The 17489-nt window shown below is 37.0% G+C and overlaps 1 protein-coding gene across 2 annotated transcripts in view; it reads right to left on the reverse strand.

Annotated features, from left to right (window-relative positions):
• PTPN12 (protein tyrosine phosphatase non-receptor type 12) overlaps positions 1–17489 on the reverse strand; it is a 103364-nt gene that overhangs the window by 30958 nt on the left and 54917 nt on the right. For both annotated transcript variants that reach the window (XM_004045637.5, XM_055392518.2), the window contains exons 7-9: positions 11841–11900; positions 8933–9075; positions 2423–2489 (exon numbers count right to left, since the gene is read on the reverse strand). In XM_004045637.5, coding sequence (XP_004045685.1) covers positions 2423–2489; positions 8933–9075; positions 11841–11900 — 270 coding nt within the window. The remainder of the gene's footprint in view (positions 1–2422; positions 2490–8932; positions 9076–11840; positions 11901–17489) is intronic.

Genomic DNA, 17489 nt, shown 5'->3' on the forward strand with positions numbered 1-17489 from the left:
AATTTTTTTTATATTTTTAGTAGAGACAGGGTTTCACCGTGTTAGCCAGGGTGGTCTCGATCTGCTGACCTCGTGATCCGCCCGCCTCGGCTTCCCGAAGTGCTGGGATTACAGGCGTGAGCCACCGCGCCCAGCCAAGATTTTTACATGAAGACTTAACAACTAGGCCGGGTGCAGTGGCTCATGTCTGTAATCCCAGCACTTTGAGAGGCCAAGGCAGGCGGATCACCTGAGGTCAGGAGTTTGAGACCAGCCCGAAACACGGTGAAACCCCATCTCTACTAAAAATACAAAAATTAGCGAGGCCGCGTGCATGTAATCCCAGCTACTCGGGAGACTAAGGCAGGAGAATCGCTTGAACCTGAGAGTCAGAGGTTGCAGTGAGCCGAGATCACACCACTGCCCTCCAGCCTAGGCAACAGAGTGAGACTCCATCTCAAAAAAAAAAAAAAAAGAGAGAGAGAACTATGTTCAAAATACACAACTTTTATTTTATTTTATTTTTTGAGACGGAGTCTTGCTCTGTCACCCAGTTTGCAGTGCAATGGCACAATCTCAGCTCACTGCAACCTCTGCCTTCCAGGTTCAAGCAATTCTCCTGCCTCAGCCTGAGAAGTAACTGGGATTACAGGCGCCGGCCACCATGCCTGGCTAATTTTTGTATTTTTAGTAGAAATGGGGTTTCACCATGTTGGCCAGGTTGGTCTCAAACTCCTGACCTCAGGTGATCCGCCCACCTCAGCCTTCGAAAGTGCTGGAATTATGGCATAAGCCATGGCACCTATCCAAAATACACAACTTTTAAAATGACCAGATGTTTGTTTTGTTTGCTAGCATTCATTTATGTGTCCCTTCTCATTCCAATTTTAATCTTTGACTTTTATGTTAAAATGTGATAGAATTCCAGTTAAATTTTGTTCACTTAAGCATTTTCATTTGAGAATTAGATGATTATAGTTTTTGAGGAAAAAAATATTTAACCCCAGAGGGCTTTTTAAGGAACTGTTTAACATGTAAATATTTCCTTGCAACAATAAAAAACGGAGAGATGGCAGGGAAAAAAGAGAAATAAGGGGAAGAAGGAAGAAAAAGAAAAAATAAACATTTTATTAATTCTACTCTGTACAAGACAAAGATGAACAATTCATGGAAACTATAAAGCTATGAAGGATTAAAGGCGCCTCTCTAGAAATGAACACATTATGGAACCAGCAAAAGAATCAAATGTATACATAATGAAGAGACTTGTTTTTCAAATCTATAATGAAGGCTGTATCTTATTTATCTCTGTATCATCCACAGTATCAAACACTATTTCTTGGAAAAAGCAGTAGTAGGAACAACAATCACAACAGCAACAGTAATCAACACTAACAATAAACTGAGTACTTACAATTTACCACATAGTTCTGAAGAACTTCACAAAAATTAATTTATTTAATTCTTATGCATTACTACTACTATGACCCCTATTTTCTGATAAAGAAATAGAGGCACTATGGGATTAGTATTTTGACCAAGATCCCACAGCTAGTAAATGAGAAAGCCAGAATTATAATCTGGGCAATTTGGCTCGAGTCAGCATTCATAGACTACAATACTATAATGTCTCCAGCAGGCATAAATACATACTGAGTGAAATACACTTATACCTAGAATAAACATAAAAGGCAATGGGCCAGGCACCGTAGCTCACGCCTACAATCCCGGCACTTTGGAAGGCCAAGATGAGTGGATCACCTGAGGTCAGAAGTTCGAGACCAGCCTGGCCAACATGGTGAAACCCTGTCTGTACCAAAAATATAAAACAATAGCTGGGCGTGATGGCAGGCACCTGTAATCCCAGCTGCTAGGGAGGCTGAAGCAGGAGAATGGCTTCAACCCAGGAGGTGGAGGTTGCAGTGAGCTGAGATCGTACCGTCGCACTCCAGCCTGGGCAACAAGAGTGAAACTCTATCTCGAAAAAAAAAAAAGGCAATGAAAATTCAGTATTGGAAAAGTCAGTAACAGTTTATATCCTAATGCAAGTATTCACTCACCTAGAACACTGTCACATTGTTGCCCAATGCATCCTATCAAAGGCAATATGCAGCAATTATACCTTTTCTCCACCTTTATTTCTTTTTTATAATCATTTTATTTTTTAATTATTTTTAGAGACGGGGGTCTCCCTATGTTCCCCAGGCTGGTCTCGAGCCCCGGGGCTCAAGCGATCCTCCCACCTTGGCCTCCCAAAGTGCTAGGATTACAGGCATAAGTCACTGTGCCCGGCCTTCACTACCTTTATTTCTTACTTAATAAAACTACTTTGGAAAAAATAACATGTATAATAAAATATACACTATAATTTACTGCAATTATAATTAAGTTTGAAAATCATAATAGATCAATTGGACATAATGCTACAAAAAATTATTCTTACCCCAGCTTTTAGTAAATTCCACGTATAATCTATGGCACAAATGGCACCTGTTCTTCCACAGCCTGCACTAAGGATATAAAGTTTGAAAAACAATTGATTTTTGTGATAAAACAACTATAAAATAAATGTGGATAGACATGTTAATATTCAGAAACAAAAAATCATTTAAGAAGTTTGACAAAATTCTACTTAGTAATAAACAAAATACAACTTACAGTGTGTTCATGGCAACATCTGTTACACAGAATACATATACATATACACTATGATTTTTCCTATACGTACATACCTATGATAAAGTTTAATTTATAAATCAGGCACAACAAGAGATTAACAACAATAACTAATAATACATTAGAACAATTATAACAATCTATCACTACTCACTACCTCACTACTGTTGAGGTTTGGGCCATTATAAGTAAAATAAGGGTCATGTGAGCATAACCACTGGGACACCATGACAGTCCATCTGATAACTGCAGTATCTACTATGTGACTAATGGGCTGGTAGAGTCTACAGTGTGTACACACTGGACCATGGGATGATTTATCTTGCAAGCAGGACATACTTCCCCATGCTTCTCAGAATGGTGCAGCATTTAAAACTTACAAAGTGCTTACTTCTGAAATTTTCCATTTGATATTTTTGAACTATGAGTAACTGAAACTGAGGACAGTGAAGTCTTGAATAAGGAAGGCCTATTGTCTATCTTTTAAACATTTCATTTAAGGGGTTGGGCGCAGTGGCTCATGCCTGTTGTCCCAGCACTTTGGGAGGCCAAGGCAGAAGGACTGCTTGAGCCTGGGAGGTCGAGGCTGCAGTAAGCCATGATGGCACCAATGCATTCCAGCCTGGGTAACAGAGTGTGACTTCATCTCAAAAAGAAAAACAAAAATTAATTTAAGGAACTTCCAAGAGTAAGTGACACAGAGAATAGCTACTAAGTTGTCACTCTGGAAGTCTAATGCTACATCAGAAAATGTGACTAGCTAACAACGTCTTACAGAGACATTTATTCTATGTTCAAGATGGCTCTTGTGGCTGGGCGCAGGGGCTCATGCCTGTAATCTCAGCACTTTGGGAGCCTGAGGCCGGTGGATCACTTGAGGTCAGGAGTGTGAGACCACCCTGGCCAACACGGTGACACCCCATCTCTACTGAAAACACATAATTAGCTGGGCGTGTTGGCAGACACATGCAATCCCAGCTACTCAGGAGGCTGAGGCAGGAGAATCACTTGAACCGGGGAAGTGGAGGTTGCAGTGACCCAAGATCATGCCATTGCACTCCAGCTTGGGCAGCAAGAGTAAAACTCCAACTCAAAAAAAAAAAAAAAAAGATGGCTCTTGTTTTAGAGTATAGGAGGAAATGGTACATCACTTCAATCTATAGAAGGTATAGGAAAGGTGAAGAATGCTATAAGCCCTAGAAAACGGATTGAGCGACAGCAGTGATTTCATCAAAAGAACAAGACAATGATATGCTCTCATATCCCAAAAAACTAATGGGAGCTGGGGACTGTAGAGTAACATACCATAGGGTTTTTTATTTTAAAACATGACAGGCTGGGCTCAGTGGCTCACGCCTGTAATCCCAACACAATGGGAGGCCAAGGAGGGCGGATCACCTGAGGTCAGGAGACAAGCCTGGCCAACGTGGTGAAACCCCGTCTCTACTGCAAATACAAAAAAAAAAATTAGCCGGGCGTGGTAGTGGGCGCCTGTAATCCCAGCTACTTGGGAGGCTGAGGCAGGAGAATCACTTGAACCTGGGAGGCGGAGGTTGCAGTGAGCTGAGATCACGCCATTGCACTCCAGCTTGGGCGACAGAGCGAGACTCCGTCTCAAAAAAAAAAAAAAAAAACACATGACAAAAGTATTTTAAAGTAAGTGCTTCTCAACTAGAGAAAGGCTTATGCATCTTAGAATTGAAAATCACTATGAGTAATTATAAGATGTTACTGACATCACCAGAATAATCTTTGGCAAAAACCCCCACAAAGTTGTGTAGCATTTTAATGCATATTTTGAAATGTATACCTATCAGCAGTTTGTTAGACATGTAACCTAAAATTCCTGATAAAAGTACACTATAAACAACCTAGAAAGATTTTAAAAAACTCTTAATAAACATAATCAATTATATTAATTTTTAGTTGATACATTTGTGAATTCTGTGCATCAAAACATTTATAGAATTTTAGTTGAGTTACTGGGATAAATTATATATATCTAAAATTTGATAGTTAAAAGTATAACATAAAGATACAGATAACCAGATCAATGAAACACAATAGAAAGTTCAGGAACAGATCTGAGTACATGTAACATTTCTTACATAACAGTGAATTCTCCAGAGATCAGACCGTTCAGTAAGTGGCAAAGGAGAAGTTAGCTATCAATGAAGAGCAAAAAATTAAATTCTGATCACATACCTTAACCATAAAAAATCCAGGTGGATAAAAAAAAAATATATATATATATGATATAAACATATTGGATATTTATCCAATGATAAATGTTAAAAAGTAAATCTATGAAAGTACTAAAAATATATGCAAAATATATATACTATTGTGTTAGGGAAAAACTTTCTATGTACAAATATCTCAATGGACAAAAACCATTCAAAAATCTGACATGACAAAATGAAACTTATGTATTGCAAACAGGCAGAAGACAGGAAAAACCATGGTACTTACAACATGAATAAAAGTTAATGTCCTCAATATATAAAGCACTTGTATAACTATTAAAAGATGAGGCCGGGAGCAGTGGTTCACGCCTGTAATCCCAGCACTTTGGGAGGCCGAGGCCGGTGATCACCTGAGGTCGGGAGTTCAAGACCAGCCTGACCAACATGGAGAATCCCCAACTCTACTAAAAATATAAAATTAACCGGGTGTGGTGGTGCATGCCTATAATCCCAGCTACTTGGGAGGCTGAGGCAGGAGAATCACTTGAACCCAGGAGGCGGAGGTTGCAGCAAGCCAAGATCGCACCATTGCACTCCAGCCCAGGCAACAGCGCAAGACTCCGTCTCAAAAAAAAAAAAAAAAAAGGAAGAAGAAAAGCAAACAAAGGCTGGGAACCGTGGCTCACACCTGTAATCCCAGCACTTTGGGAGGTGGAGGCGGGCAGATCATGAGGTCAGGAGTTCAAGACCAGTCTGGCCAACATAGTGAAACCCCGTCTCTACTAAAAAATACCCAAAATTAGCTGGGTGTGGTGGTGTGTGCCTGTAATCCCAGTACTCGGGAGGCTGAGGCAGGAGAATCGCATGAACCCAGGAGGCAGAGGTTGCAGTGAGCTGAGATCGTGCCATTGCACTCCAGCCCGGGCGACAGTGCAAGACTCTGTCTCCAAAAAAAAAAAAAAAAGCAAACAAAAAGATAACACACAGTATTGGGGAAGGTATAGGGAAATATGTACTCTCACATACTGCCAGTGGCAGAATTAAGTAGCATCAATTTTCTGGATAACACATTAAAAAATACTCATTAAAATACTTTAAAAGTTTATGTCCTTGACCAAGAAATCTCACTTCTGGATATTTATCCAATAATAACTTTGTCCTAATAATTGCAGATGTGCTCAAAGATTTAACAATAAGATGGCCATTAAAGTAAATTAAAAACAAAAAAATAGAGTGGCCACTAAGCATTTAAACTGCTGTTTAAAATAGTTGAGGCGGAGGTTGCAGTGAGCCGAGATTGTGCCACTGCACTCCAGCCTGGGCAACAAGAGCGAAACTCCGTCAAACAAAATAAAACAAAACAATACTGTATGTACACATACACACACTGTAAGGACACATTCTCGAGTTTTAACAATGGTTATCTCCAGTGGAACTAGTGGAAAGCAAAAGAATTTTCTTGCTTTTATGGATGTGTTTTCTAAGTCAATACAGTTAACGTACTGTTTTGATTGTCTAAAAATATTTAACGGACAATTTAGTTTTTGATGAAAAGCCTTCCTATACAAAAGGATTTATGATTGAACAGGAAATTATTTTAACTAACTTATAAGAAGTCAAAGTGAAAGCAATTTCTTTATCTTTTAATTCTATAATTAAACATATTGTTTATTTTTAACTGGTCAATCCTACTTAATTAAATGGTTAACTAACCACTGAATTAACCACAGAAAAAAATAGTTTTAATGAACCAAGTTGTTAACTGATTCCCACATCTCCACCAGCAAGTTACTTTCCTGGCCCATGAATAAAAAGTAGCCCTTTTACTTCATTAATTATGAGCATTATGGTCAAACCAAGTGAATAAGAAAACTATCTTCAATGCTTCAACTCCACTGAAAAAATATTTTAACTATGTAAATAATAAAAAATAAATCTCTTAAGTTTGAAAAATCTCATTTACTTTTTATAACAAATGTGAATGCAGATAACAAGTCCCTTAGAGGAATAAATTGATAGCAGTCTTATGAAATAAGTACTATGACTGTAAGGCCTTTAGAAGAATCTAATGTAAACTAAAAATTCAGAGCAGAAAAACTGTCTAAGGATTCAAGTAGCTTCTACTGTGTAGAAACCCATACCTATATAATGAAATTCCAAAAATTAGGTTTCAAAATATCCTGTATCACCCATATTATAACGATACCTATATTCTTTTTTTTTTTTTTTAAAGATAGGGTCTACTATGTCACCCAGGCTGGAGTGCAGTAGTGTAATTGGTGTCAGCCTCAAAGTTCTGGGCTCAAGCAATCATCCTGCCTCGGCCTCCCAAAGCACTGAGCCACTATACCCGGCCATGACACTTATTGCAAACATTTAGTATTTTCTTGACTAATTCAGTTTTGTGCTTTTCCTTTTAAAGGGGTATTTTCCATTATACTCCTAAATCCATAATACAAATTTAGCTTTGTTTTATGTATTACATATAATGTATACATATACATATATGTGCATATGTATTATGTATATTTAGCTTTGTATTACATACTAATATATTACCTATGTATTATGTATTTAGCTTTGTATTATTTGTATCATGAGAATGACCAGATGACAAAAATAAGCCAAAATGTTGGATTAAGAAAAGTTGGTTATCTTAAACTGATTTCTCTTAGCTAAAATATATTATACATTAACCCCCCTTCTAGAATACAAAATTAACTGCCCCCCAAGAATAAACAAATCTCATGTTCATTCCCCCAAAGTCAAAGGAAGAGTTTACATGATTTCTTAACACATCCAAACGAGTAATTTTGCAAAACCTAACTGAACTTCAAATATTATTTGAATAAATGAAAAGATTTCTATCGTGCAATTTAAAGTAGGTGCACCTATACTTGTCCTTTCACATTCAGAGGTAGCTTAACTAGGTCAGTAATCATTGAATTTTATGTAATCCTTATAATGAAGTAATCTACTATAAAACATAATAAAAATGTCTAGTAAATGTGTATCAATCGTTTATATTACTTTACTACAAGAATGCTTGCTTCCTGCTTTAAATTTTTCAGTAGCTATAAATTATAAAATTTCATGATATGACAGGCAGTGGTGCAAATGTGGAAACTGATGTTCCCCAAGAATAAAAACAGCATTTAGTTTTTCATCAAATCTAAAACACACTTTTTAATCTCAATGTAACAGCTCTGAGATTGGTATGTATCTTACCACCAATGGCTTCTTACAAATGACATTTTCCCCTTATAATTGGCAGTGATTTTTTTTACTGTTAATACACATAATAATGGTGTGTCTTAGAATTGATGATATCTTAGATCAATAAGACCTATGTATGTACATCTTACATATATTAAAAGAAGAAAGTCATGTTGCCAGGCGTAGTGGCTCACGCCTGTAAGCCCAAGACTCTGGGAGAGCAAAGTGGGAGAATCACTTGAGGACAGGAGTTCGGATCAGCCTGGGCAACAGAGCAAGACTTGGTCTCTTAAAAAATTTTTTTTTAATTAAAAAAAATTAGTTCAGTGTGGTAGCACATGCCTGTAGTCCTAGCTACTTGGGAAGCTGAGGCAGAAGGATCACGTCAGGCCAGGAGTTTGAGTTTACAGTAAGCTATGATTGTGCCACTGCACTCCAACCTGGGCATCAGAGCAATATCCTGTTTTTAAAAATCTCATGTCAGTGTTTATCAGGAATGAAAATTGCTTGGTCATTGTTTCAGGGAAATTGATTAAAAGAAAATACTACTATACTGACTTTAAAAAGTAGAGTATGATGAGGATCTGAGATTATATGCTCTAATCAGTGAACAGTAAAAAGAGTATGTTCTATAGCTTCCCACCATGTGAATACTATTTTCAAATAGATGATCCTGCGTTTTAATGCAACAATACTCTAAACGGTCTGTCAACCAAATGAGACCACATCAACTTACAAGGCCCTAGTCCCAAACATTATATCAAGGCTAGGAGAAATTCAAGATTACTAACATATTAATGCAGAAATAAAACCTTGTGTAACATCAAACTTAAATAAAAATAATGTATTTATAAACTTGGGAAATTCTTTTGTACCTGCAATGAATACAAATAGGAACATCTTCATGTTCTTGATATTTCCTCATTAAGCTTATCATGTCCAGAATAGAATCAAATGATGAAGGAACATCATGGTCTGGCCAGTTCACATAATGAAACTGATACAGCCTACGAGATTCCTTCAAGAAAAACAGAAAGTCAACAATTATGAAAATACTTTGCAAAGTTTAAAGTTGCACAGCTCATTTAAACTGCCATTTCTAAGAAATTTGTGTGGCATTTAGCACTGCTTTTAAAAAAACCCAAATAAATAATAGCTGACACTTATTGACTGTTTAACACATGCCAAATACCTAAGGGCTTCACATGTAACAATTTAATTTCCATGAGGAAAGTACTGTTAATACCATCCTCATTTTATAACTGAGATATACAGATAAAATAACTTGCCCAAACTTTCCTAAGAAGTGACAAGTGTGGGCTCTAAACCAGGCAGTTCTACTTCCAGAGCATGTACTGTAAACATTACACTATATATACTATTTAACTAATCTACACTATTAAATGGATGAGCAATATACCGTAAGCACCATGTTAGAGTAGGTTAGAGTAGTATCCATTGTAATCAGAAGACTAACAGAACATTAAACTGAAAAAGAATGGAGAGGTGAATTTGTCCAATCCCAAACTCACTAGTCTTCTTACAGATTAGTGGTTCTCAATATACGGTCTGGGTACCCCCTCCCCTCAACCCTTTTGAGGGAGTCTATGAGCTTTAAATAATTCTCAGAATAATACTAAAATGTTACTTGCCTTATTCTTTAACAGCCAATACAATATATGCTTATGTATTCACGTTTTTTAAAAATTTCTCAGTTTTAATTTCAAATATAGTATATACTGAAAGATATAACCCCCAGAAACAAAAACTTTGCGATCCTCAATAACTTTGAAGAATGTAAAGGAGTACTGATGTCAAATGTTTTGAGAATGGTTACTGCAGGTGTTTAACAGAAAGAGCAATACTCGGAATCTAAGCAAACCATACTCAAATTCCTACTTTGGCCATTTCCTAAATAACTTCAGGTAAGCTATTTAACTTCTTAAAGCTTCTGTATCTTCATCTATGTGCAACAGACGTAACAGTATCTGGATATGATGCAGTTAGAAGAATTAAGATGCCTGATCTACCACAGAAATTCATTAAGGTACTTATTATTATTACCGTAGATTAAAAAATTAGCAACCAGTCCAGATTCAGTGGCTCACATCTGTAATCCCAACACTCTGGGTGGCCAATGCAAAAGGCAAGATCACTCAAGGCCAGGAATTTGACAGCAGCCTGAGCAACATGGCAAGACTTCATCTCTATAAACTATAAAAAATTTAGCTGGGTTTGGTGGCTCATCCCTATAGTCTCAGATACTAGGAAGGTGGAGATGGGAGGACTGCTTGAGCTCAGGAGTTTGAGTCCAGCCTGGGCAATATATAGTGAGACCCTGTTGCCAAAAAAAAAAAAAAAGTCGGGGCGCTGTGGGGGGTTTCAACTAAAAACTATATATATCTAAATGAAGCTTAGCTTTGATAGTGACTTTTCTTTAACAAATTGTAAACTAGTAAAACAGGGTAATAATTATATAAACAATGCAATAACCTGCTTACTGCAATAGAATAAAAATATTTGCTGCAAAGAAAGTATAACTATTCCAAATTTAACAAATTTAGGGTATGTTATAATTAATATTACTTTTTATGTAATGTGATAAGCATAAATGTCAAGACACTAAATATTACACTCTCATTTTCATCTTCGTAACTAAAAAATTACCAAATTTCATTAATTATGTTAAATAACATAGTATACTATTAATATAGCTTGTTTTATTTTTTTAGTAGCTAAAAGTTGATTAGTTTGCAAAGACAAAAACTAACTTCACATGCTTTAAAAATAAAAATTGCTGATACCATTTTTTTACTTACAAAAAACTATAAAGCAGATATAAAGCAAAATAATAATATATATTATATATATTATTTGTATTTTGCAGATATAAAGCAAAATAATTTTCTAGCAAACCCATTTTACCAAATAAAACATTTAGGTAGTAGTATTATATTTTCTATTTTTAAAACATTTATTTTATTTTTTATTTTATTTTCTGAGACAGAGTCTTGCTCTGTTGCCCAGGCTGGAGTGCAGTGGCACCATCTCAGCTTATTGCAACCTCTGTCTCCCAGGCTCAAGCAATTCAAGTGCCTCAGCCTCCCGAGTAGCTGGGATTATAGGTGTGCACCACCATGCCCAGCTAATTTTAGTATTTTTTAGTAGAGATGGGGCTTCGCCGTGTTGGCCAGGCTGGTCTTGAACTCCTGGCCTCAAGTGACCCACCCAACTCAGCCACCCAAAGTGTTGGGGATTACAGGCGTGAGCCACCATACCTGTCCTCAACTTTTATTTTGGATTAAGGGGTACATGTGCAGCTTACATGGGTATATTGTATAATGCTGAAGTCTGGAATACAAATGATCCTGTTACCAAAGGAGTGGGCATACTACCCAATAGGTGGTTTTTCAGCCCACGCTCCCCTCCCTCTCTATATCTTCTCTTTGAAAACTATTCTCTATTCTCAAAACCATTTTTGAGAGTCTCCCTCTGTTGCCCAGGCTGGAGTGCAGTGGCACAATCATGGCTCACTGCAGCCTCAACCTCCCGGGCTCAGCCTTCTGAGTGAGTGGGACTATGGGCACATGCCACCATGCCCGGCTAACTTTTTTCTTTTTGTAGACACAAGATCTCACTATGTTGCCCAGGCTAGTCTTGAACCCCTGGACTCAAGTCACCCTCCCACTTCAGCCTCCCAAAGTGTTGGGATTACAGGCATGAGCCACTGCACCCAGCCTGAAAACTATTCTTACAGATAGTCTATAAATGGTAAGTACCTACATTTTGAAATTCAAGTAAGAGTGTCCTGATGAAGTAGTCTGTTCTTGCTTGTTCATCCTCCTAAATAAAGAGAAACATTTCTAAGTCAGTGAAAACGTTAAAACAAAGACACATCAAAACAAATAAAATACTTGTATCAAAGTCCACAATATAAAATTAATCTTTAAAATTCCAGATGTACCTGATAATTATAAAAAAATTCTAAAAGTCATCAAACATTTGAAATGTTTGAAGTGATAGACATGCTAATTATCCTGATTTAATCACTCCACATTTTAAATTACACATACATGTACCAAAATCACATGTACCCCATTAATAAGTATAGATACTATGTGTCAATTAAAAATAATAATAAAAGGAAAAAAAGAGCTAGTAAGCCATGAAAAGACATGGATGAACCCTAAATGCACATTACTAAGTGAAATAAGCCAATCTGAAAAGGCTACATACTGTATGATTCAAACTATATGACTTCTGAGCTGGGAGCAGTGGCTCATGCCTGTAATTCCAGCACTTCGGGAGGCTGACGCAGGTGGATCACTTGAGGTCAGGAGTTCGAGACCAGCCTGGCCAACATGGTAAAACCCCATCTCTATGAAAATACAAAACTTAGCTGTGTGTGGTGGCGCGCACCTGTAATCCCAGCTACTCAGGAGGTTAAGGCAGGAGAATTGCTTGAACCCAGGAGGCAGAGGTTATAGTGAGCTGAGATGGTGCCACTGCACTCCAGCCTGGGCGACAGAGCAAGACTCCGTCTCAAAACAAACAAACAAACAAACAAAAACAAACTATATGACTTCTGGAAAAGGCAAAACTATGGAGACAGTAAAAATAATGACTACCTAGGGTTGGGAAGGGGGTGAGATGAATGAATGAATAGGTGGAGCACAGGACTTTTAGAGCAATGACACTATTCTGTATGATACTACAATGGTGGATACACGTCATCATATATTTCTTCAAAACCACAGAATGTATAGCACCAAGAATGAACCCTAATGTAAAATGTGAACTCTTGGTGATAATGACTTGTCAGTGTAGGTTTGTGAATTGTAACAAAGAGACCGCTCTGGTAGGGAATGCTGATAATGAGGGCTACATGTGTGGGGACAGGGTGTATATAAGAAATCTCTGTACCTTCCTCTCAATTTTGCTGTGAACCTAAAACTGCTCTAAAAAAAATAGTCTTGAAAAAGTTAGGCAGTGGCTCACACCTGTAATGCCAGTAGTTTGAGAGGCTGAGGTGGACGGATCGCTTTAGCCTAGGGGTTCAAGACCAGCCTGAACAATATAGCAAAACCCTGTCTCTACAAAAAAATACAAAAACTAGCTGGACATTGAGGTGTAAGCCTGTGGTCTCAGCTACTTGGGAGGCTGAGGTAGGTGGATCACTAAGCCCAGCAGTGAGGCCAAGGCTATATAGTGAGCTGCGATCATGTCGCTGCATTCCAGTCTGGGTGACACAGTGAGACCTTGTCTCAAAACAAAAAACACTAAAAAAAAAATTTAAAAAAAAACCTTAAAATGAAGTCTCCTATCAGATAAAGTCTCCTAACAGATAGACCCAAACAATATGTACAAATAAGAAAAGTGAATTTGGGAATCAAGTTACCTACTACACTAAGAAACTTGAAAAAAAAAAAAAAAGTTCATTAAAAAAATTTGTATAGACAGTAAAGAAAAAAACATCAATTTGCTTTTGTAAGTTTTACTTATACCTAAAAAAAAAGTGTCTAAACGAATTACTTAAGCATCTACCACCCAATAAAATATCTGCAAAGTAGTAACCACCCCCAGAATCATGTAAATATAAATAGAATGTCATTCCTCAGTACCAACCACCATATCCCATCTTCAACCATTTTACCTTTCCATAACACATGATTTTCCCTAACATTCAAGTTTCAATTAACTGGATAGCAACTGAAGAAGGAAGAGGGAAGAACACCCCAAATTATTATTATTATTGTGGTTGTTGATAACATAACCACTTTAAAGGTCTCTTACTGTGATTTAGTCGAAGTGTTAATCTACATCAGTCTATCACTAAGCAAATTATTCTTTTTGCCTTATTGGTTAAAACTACAGATAGTTTAGAACAAGGATTATGAAGAACAACAGTGTATGTTGTTTTATTAATAAAAATAATACTATTATACCTGCTTTAATTTTTAAAATTATAGTAATTTACTTTGAACTTTTCAAATAATATTTGAACTTTTTCAAATATTTCTGTAAAGGACCAGATAGTAAATATTTTTGGCTTTTTGGGCCACAAAGTCTTTGTCTACACAACTTTGCTATTGTGATAGACAAATTCATAAATTAATGCGTATAGATGTGTTCTAACAAAACTTTATTTACAAAACAGGCAGTGGGCTAGATCTGAGCCATGGGTAGTGTGCTGACATCCAGTCTAAGTGGTTACATGTGGTAACATGTGATTGAGCTCCTGCTAACCAGTCTTCACCCTTTCACCACCACTTTACCCTTGTCCTCATCCCACATCGAGAGAGAGCTCTAGAAAAGACAGTCATTTCTCAGTCTCAAACTCTGACTGCCAAGTAGTCAAATGACTTACTACGAATATTTTTACCAACATGCTATTTATAAATTTGATTTTCCTTTGCAGTTAAGTCAATGATAACAAATCCCGAGTTGTCTGAACCAATTATAAGACAAACAAATTACCTTCCATTTTAAAATTATCAAAGAAAATATTTCTTCAGCATGGATCAATCCTGATGCTGACAAATTAAACCAAGTCGTTACTAATCAAATCAAACCAAACCACTTATCTAGAGACCTTTCAAGTTATCTGTTTTCTTTTTAATAAATCTTTCTCCATGTTTTGTTTTTTCTTTGTGAACCATTTATAGAGATATATCTTTTAGTTTAATTGAAAAACCATCCCCCAAGAATCAATTCATTTTCTACATTATAAACTATTGCACTCTTCCTTATATCCATTATTGTAAATTGTTTACTATTCCTGACTCTCAAAATGTTCAAAAATTTTAAGTTGGTTTGTTGTTGATGTTAAGCACTGTATTTTCTCTTGAATTATAATATTCACTATAGTTATCTTATTACATCTAAATTTACAAATGTTTGGCCGGGTGTGGTGGCCTGTAGTCCTAGTACTTTGGGAGGCCAAGGCAGGCAAATTGCTTGAGCTCAGGAGTTTAAGATCAGCCTGGGCAACACAGGGAGACCTCGTCTCTACAAAAAGACAAAAATTAGTAGTGGCCCATGCCAGCACCCCGGCTACTCGGGAAGCTGAGGTGAGAGAATCACTTGAGCCTGGGGGATTGAGGCTGCAGTGGGCCATGATCAGACCACTGCACTCCAACCTGGGTGACAGGGCAAAATCCTGTCTCAAAAAGATATATACAAATAAAACTTTAAAAATAAATTTACAAATGTCCAAAACAACCATACTACACAGAACTAGGTTTCTACACTGTCAAGGAATCTAATATTACAGATTTCTTTCTGGATTGGTGAAGGAGGGTTGTTATTTCCCCACTGAAGTAGACAGTGTGGTGTGTATTGGGTATTATTCAAGCCAAATAAAATGAAATGCAGTGGGATTTTTAACATTTTTAAAAATGTTAATAATGTCTCACTATTTTGCCCGGGCTTGTCTCAAACTCCTGGGCTCAAGCAATCCTCCCCACCTCAGCCTCCCAAAGTGCTGGGATGACAGGTGTGAGCCACTGCACCTGGCCTAAAATTTTTACATTTACCCCACAAATAGTTAATTCTAATCAGCACCTTAAGAATATTGACTAAATACTACATCCAAAAAGTTCAATGGTGAGTTATCGTTAATATTATTAAAACAACATTGATTTATAAAGTAGACAGCATAATACAGATTCAGTCTTGTCCTTTTTTATGTCAACCTAGAAAGCACTAAACTTTGGGTATGTATGAGAGGAATTCAGAAGTCATGAGTATAACTAAGTCATAAAATTATGGAGTTCAAGAACTCAGCAATGACAAGTAAAACCACAGAAATTATATTTCGTTTAATCATGGAAAACAAAGTCAAAAACAAGAAACTCTGAATAAGGAATGTGATATTTAATTTTATCTGTCAACTTGGCTGGGCCACAGTGTGCCCAGAATATTTGGTCAAACATTATTCTAGTTATTTCTGTGACACTGTTTTTGGATGAGATTAACATTTAAACTGGTAGTCTCTGAGTAAAGCAAACTGTCCTCCATAATGTTGTTGGGCCTCATCCAATCTGTTGAAGGCCTGAATACAACAAAAGGACCAGCCTCCTGAAGCAAGACAGAATTCTCCAGCAGGCTGCCTTCATCTGCAACATCGGCTCATCCTGATTCTACAACAGACTTTTCCAACTAGAACTGAACATCAGCTCTCCTGGGTCTCCAGCTTATCAGCATTCAGACTGAAACTGCAGCATTGGCTCTCCAGAATCTCCAGCCTACCCTGCAGATTTTGGACTGGCCAGCCTCCATAACTGCCTGAGCCAATTCCTCATAATAAATCTCCTTAAATGTATACACATGCACACAGACGCATGCACACACACTCTTATTCTATTGGTTCTGCTTCTCTGGAGAACCCTAATATAGGCAAATTCATTAATTTTTTTTTTTTTGAGATGGAGTTTCACCCTTGTCGCCCAGACTGGAGTGCAGTGGTGCAATTTCAGCTCACTGCAACCTCCACCTCCCAGATTCAACAATTCTCGTGCCTCAGCCTCCCAAGTAGCTGGGATTACAGGTGCCCACCACCATACCCAGCTAATTTTTGTATTTTTAGTAGAAAAGGGGTTTTGCCATGTTGTCCAGGCTGGTCTTGAACTCCTGACTTCAAGTGATGCACTCGCCTTGGCCTCTCAAAGTGGTAGGATACAGGCGTGAGCCACCGTGCCTGGCCTAAATTAATTGATTTTTAGGTTATGTTCAATTACAGTCTTTTTATGGCACCTAAAGAAAACTTGGTTCTATTTTAAAATTCACTTATATTTTCCTTCTTTTTGTCCATGCCTTTCTTTTTCCTACTCCTATTTCCTTCACTGTTTTCATTTTTTTATTCATTTTCTCAGATTTTTGCTGTGTTAGCTTTTGGGCTTGAATTTAATTCATTTCCAGAGGTCATTACATATTAAGAAAACATTTTAAGTTTCATATCAAATAATCTGCCAGACAGGACCAATCTTTACTTCCAGTATGGTAGGTCTTAAACTTATCTTTATATATAATTATAACAATTTTTGAGAGCACAATTAGATATGAAGGGTTAATATGATACACTATACTCCAGTTACCAAGTCTTTCCCATTTAATCAATTTGAAATGAATACACGATTTCCAAATATTAAAAGCACAGTTACTCCATTTACATGTAAACACCTACTATCAATTGATATACAAAGACTAACACACAATCAATATAGTAAGATACAAGGAAAATATGCATTTATGAAGTCAACCCAAAAGCTTCCAAATTTAAAAGCAGTATATAAACAAAATTTTTTTAAATGTAAGCATAGGTTTGTGAGTCCTTGGCGTCTATAAACCTGGGTTCATACCACATTATAATTTAATTATTCATCAGTATAGCATGCCAATTTTCTGAAAAAAGTGTTTACAAAAATGGATACT

Source organism: Gorilla gorilla, chromosome 6, assembly GCF_029281585.2.
Source record: "Gorilla gorilla gorilla isolate KB3781 chromosome 6, NHGRI_mGorGor1-v2.1_pri, whole genome shotgun sequence".
Classification (NCBI taxonomy): domain Eukaryota; kingdom Metazoa; phylum Chordata; class Mammalia; order Primates; family Hominidae; genus Gorilla; species Gorilla gorilla.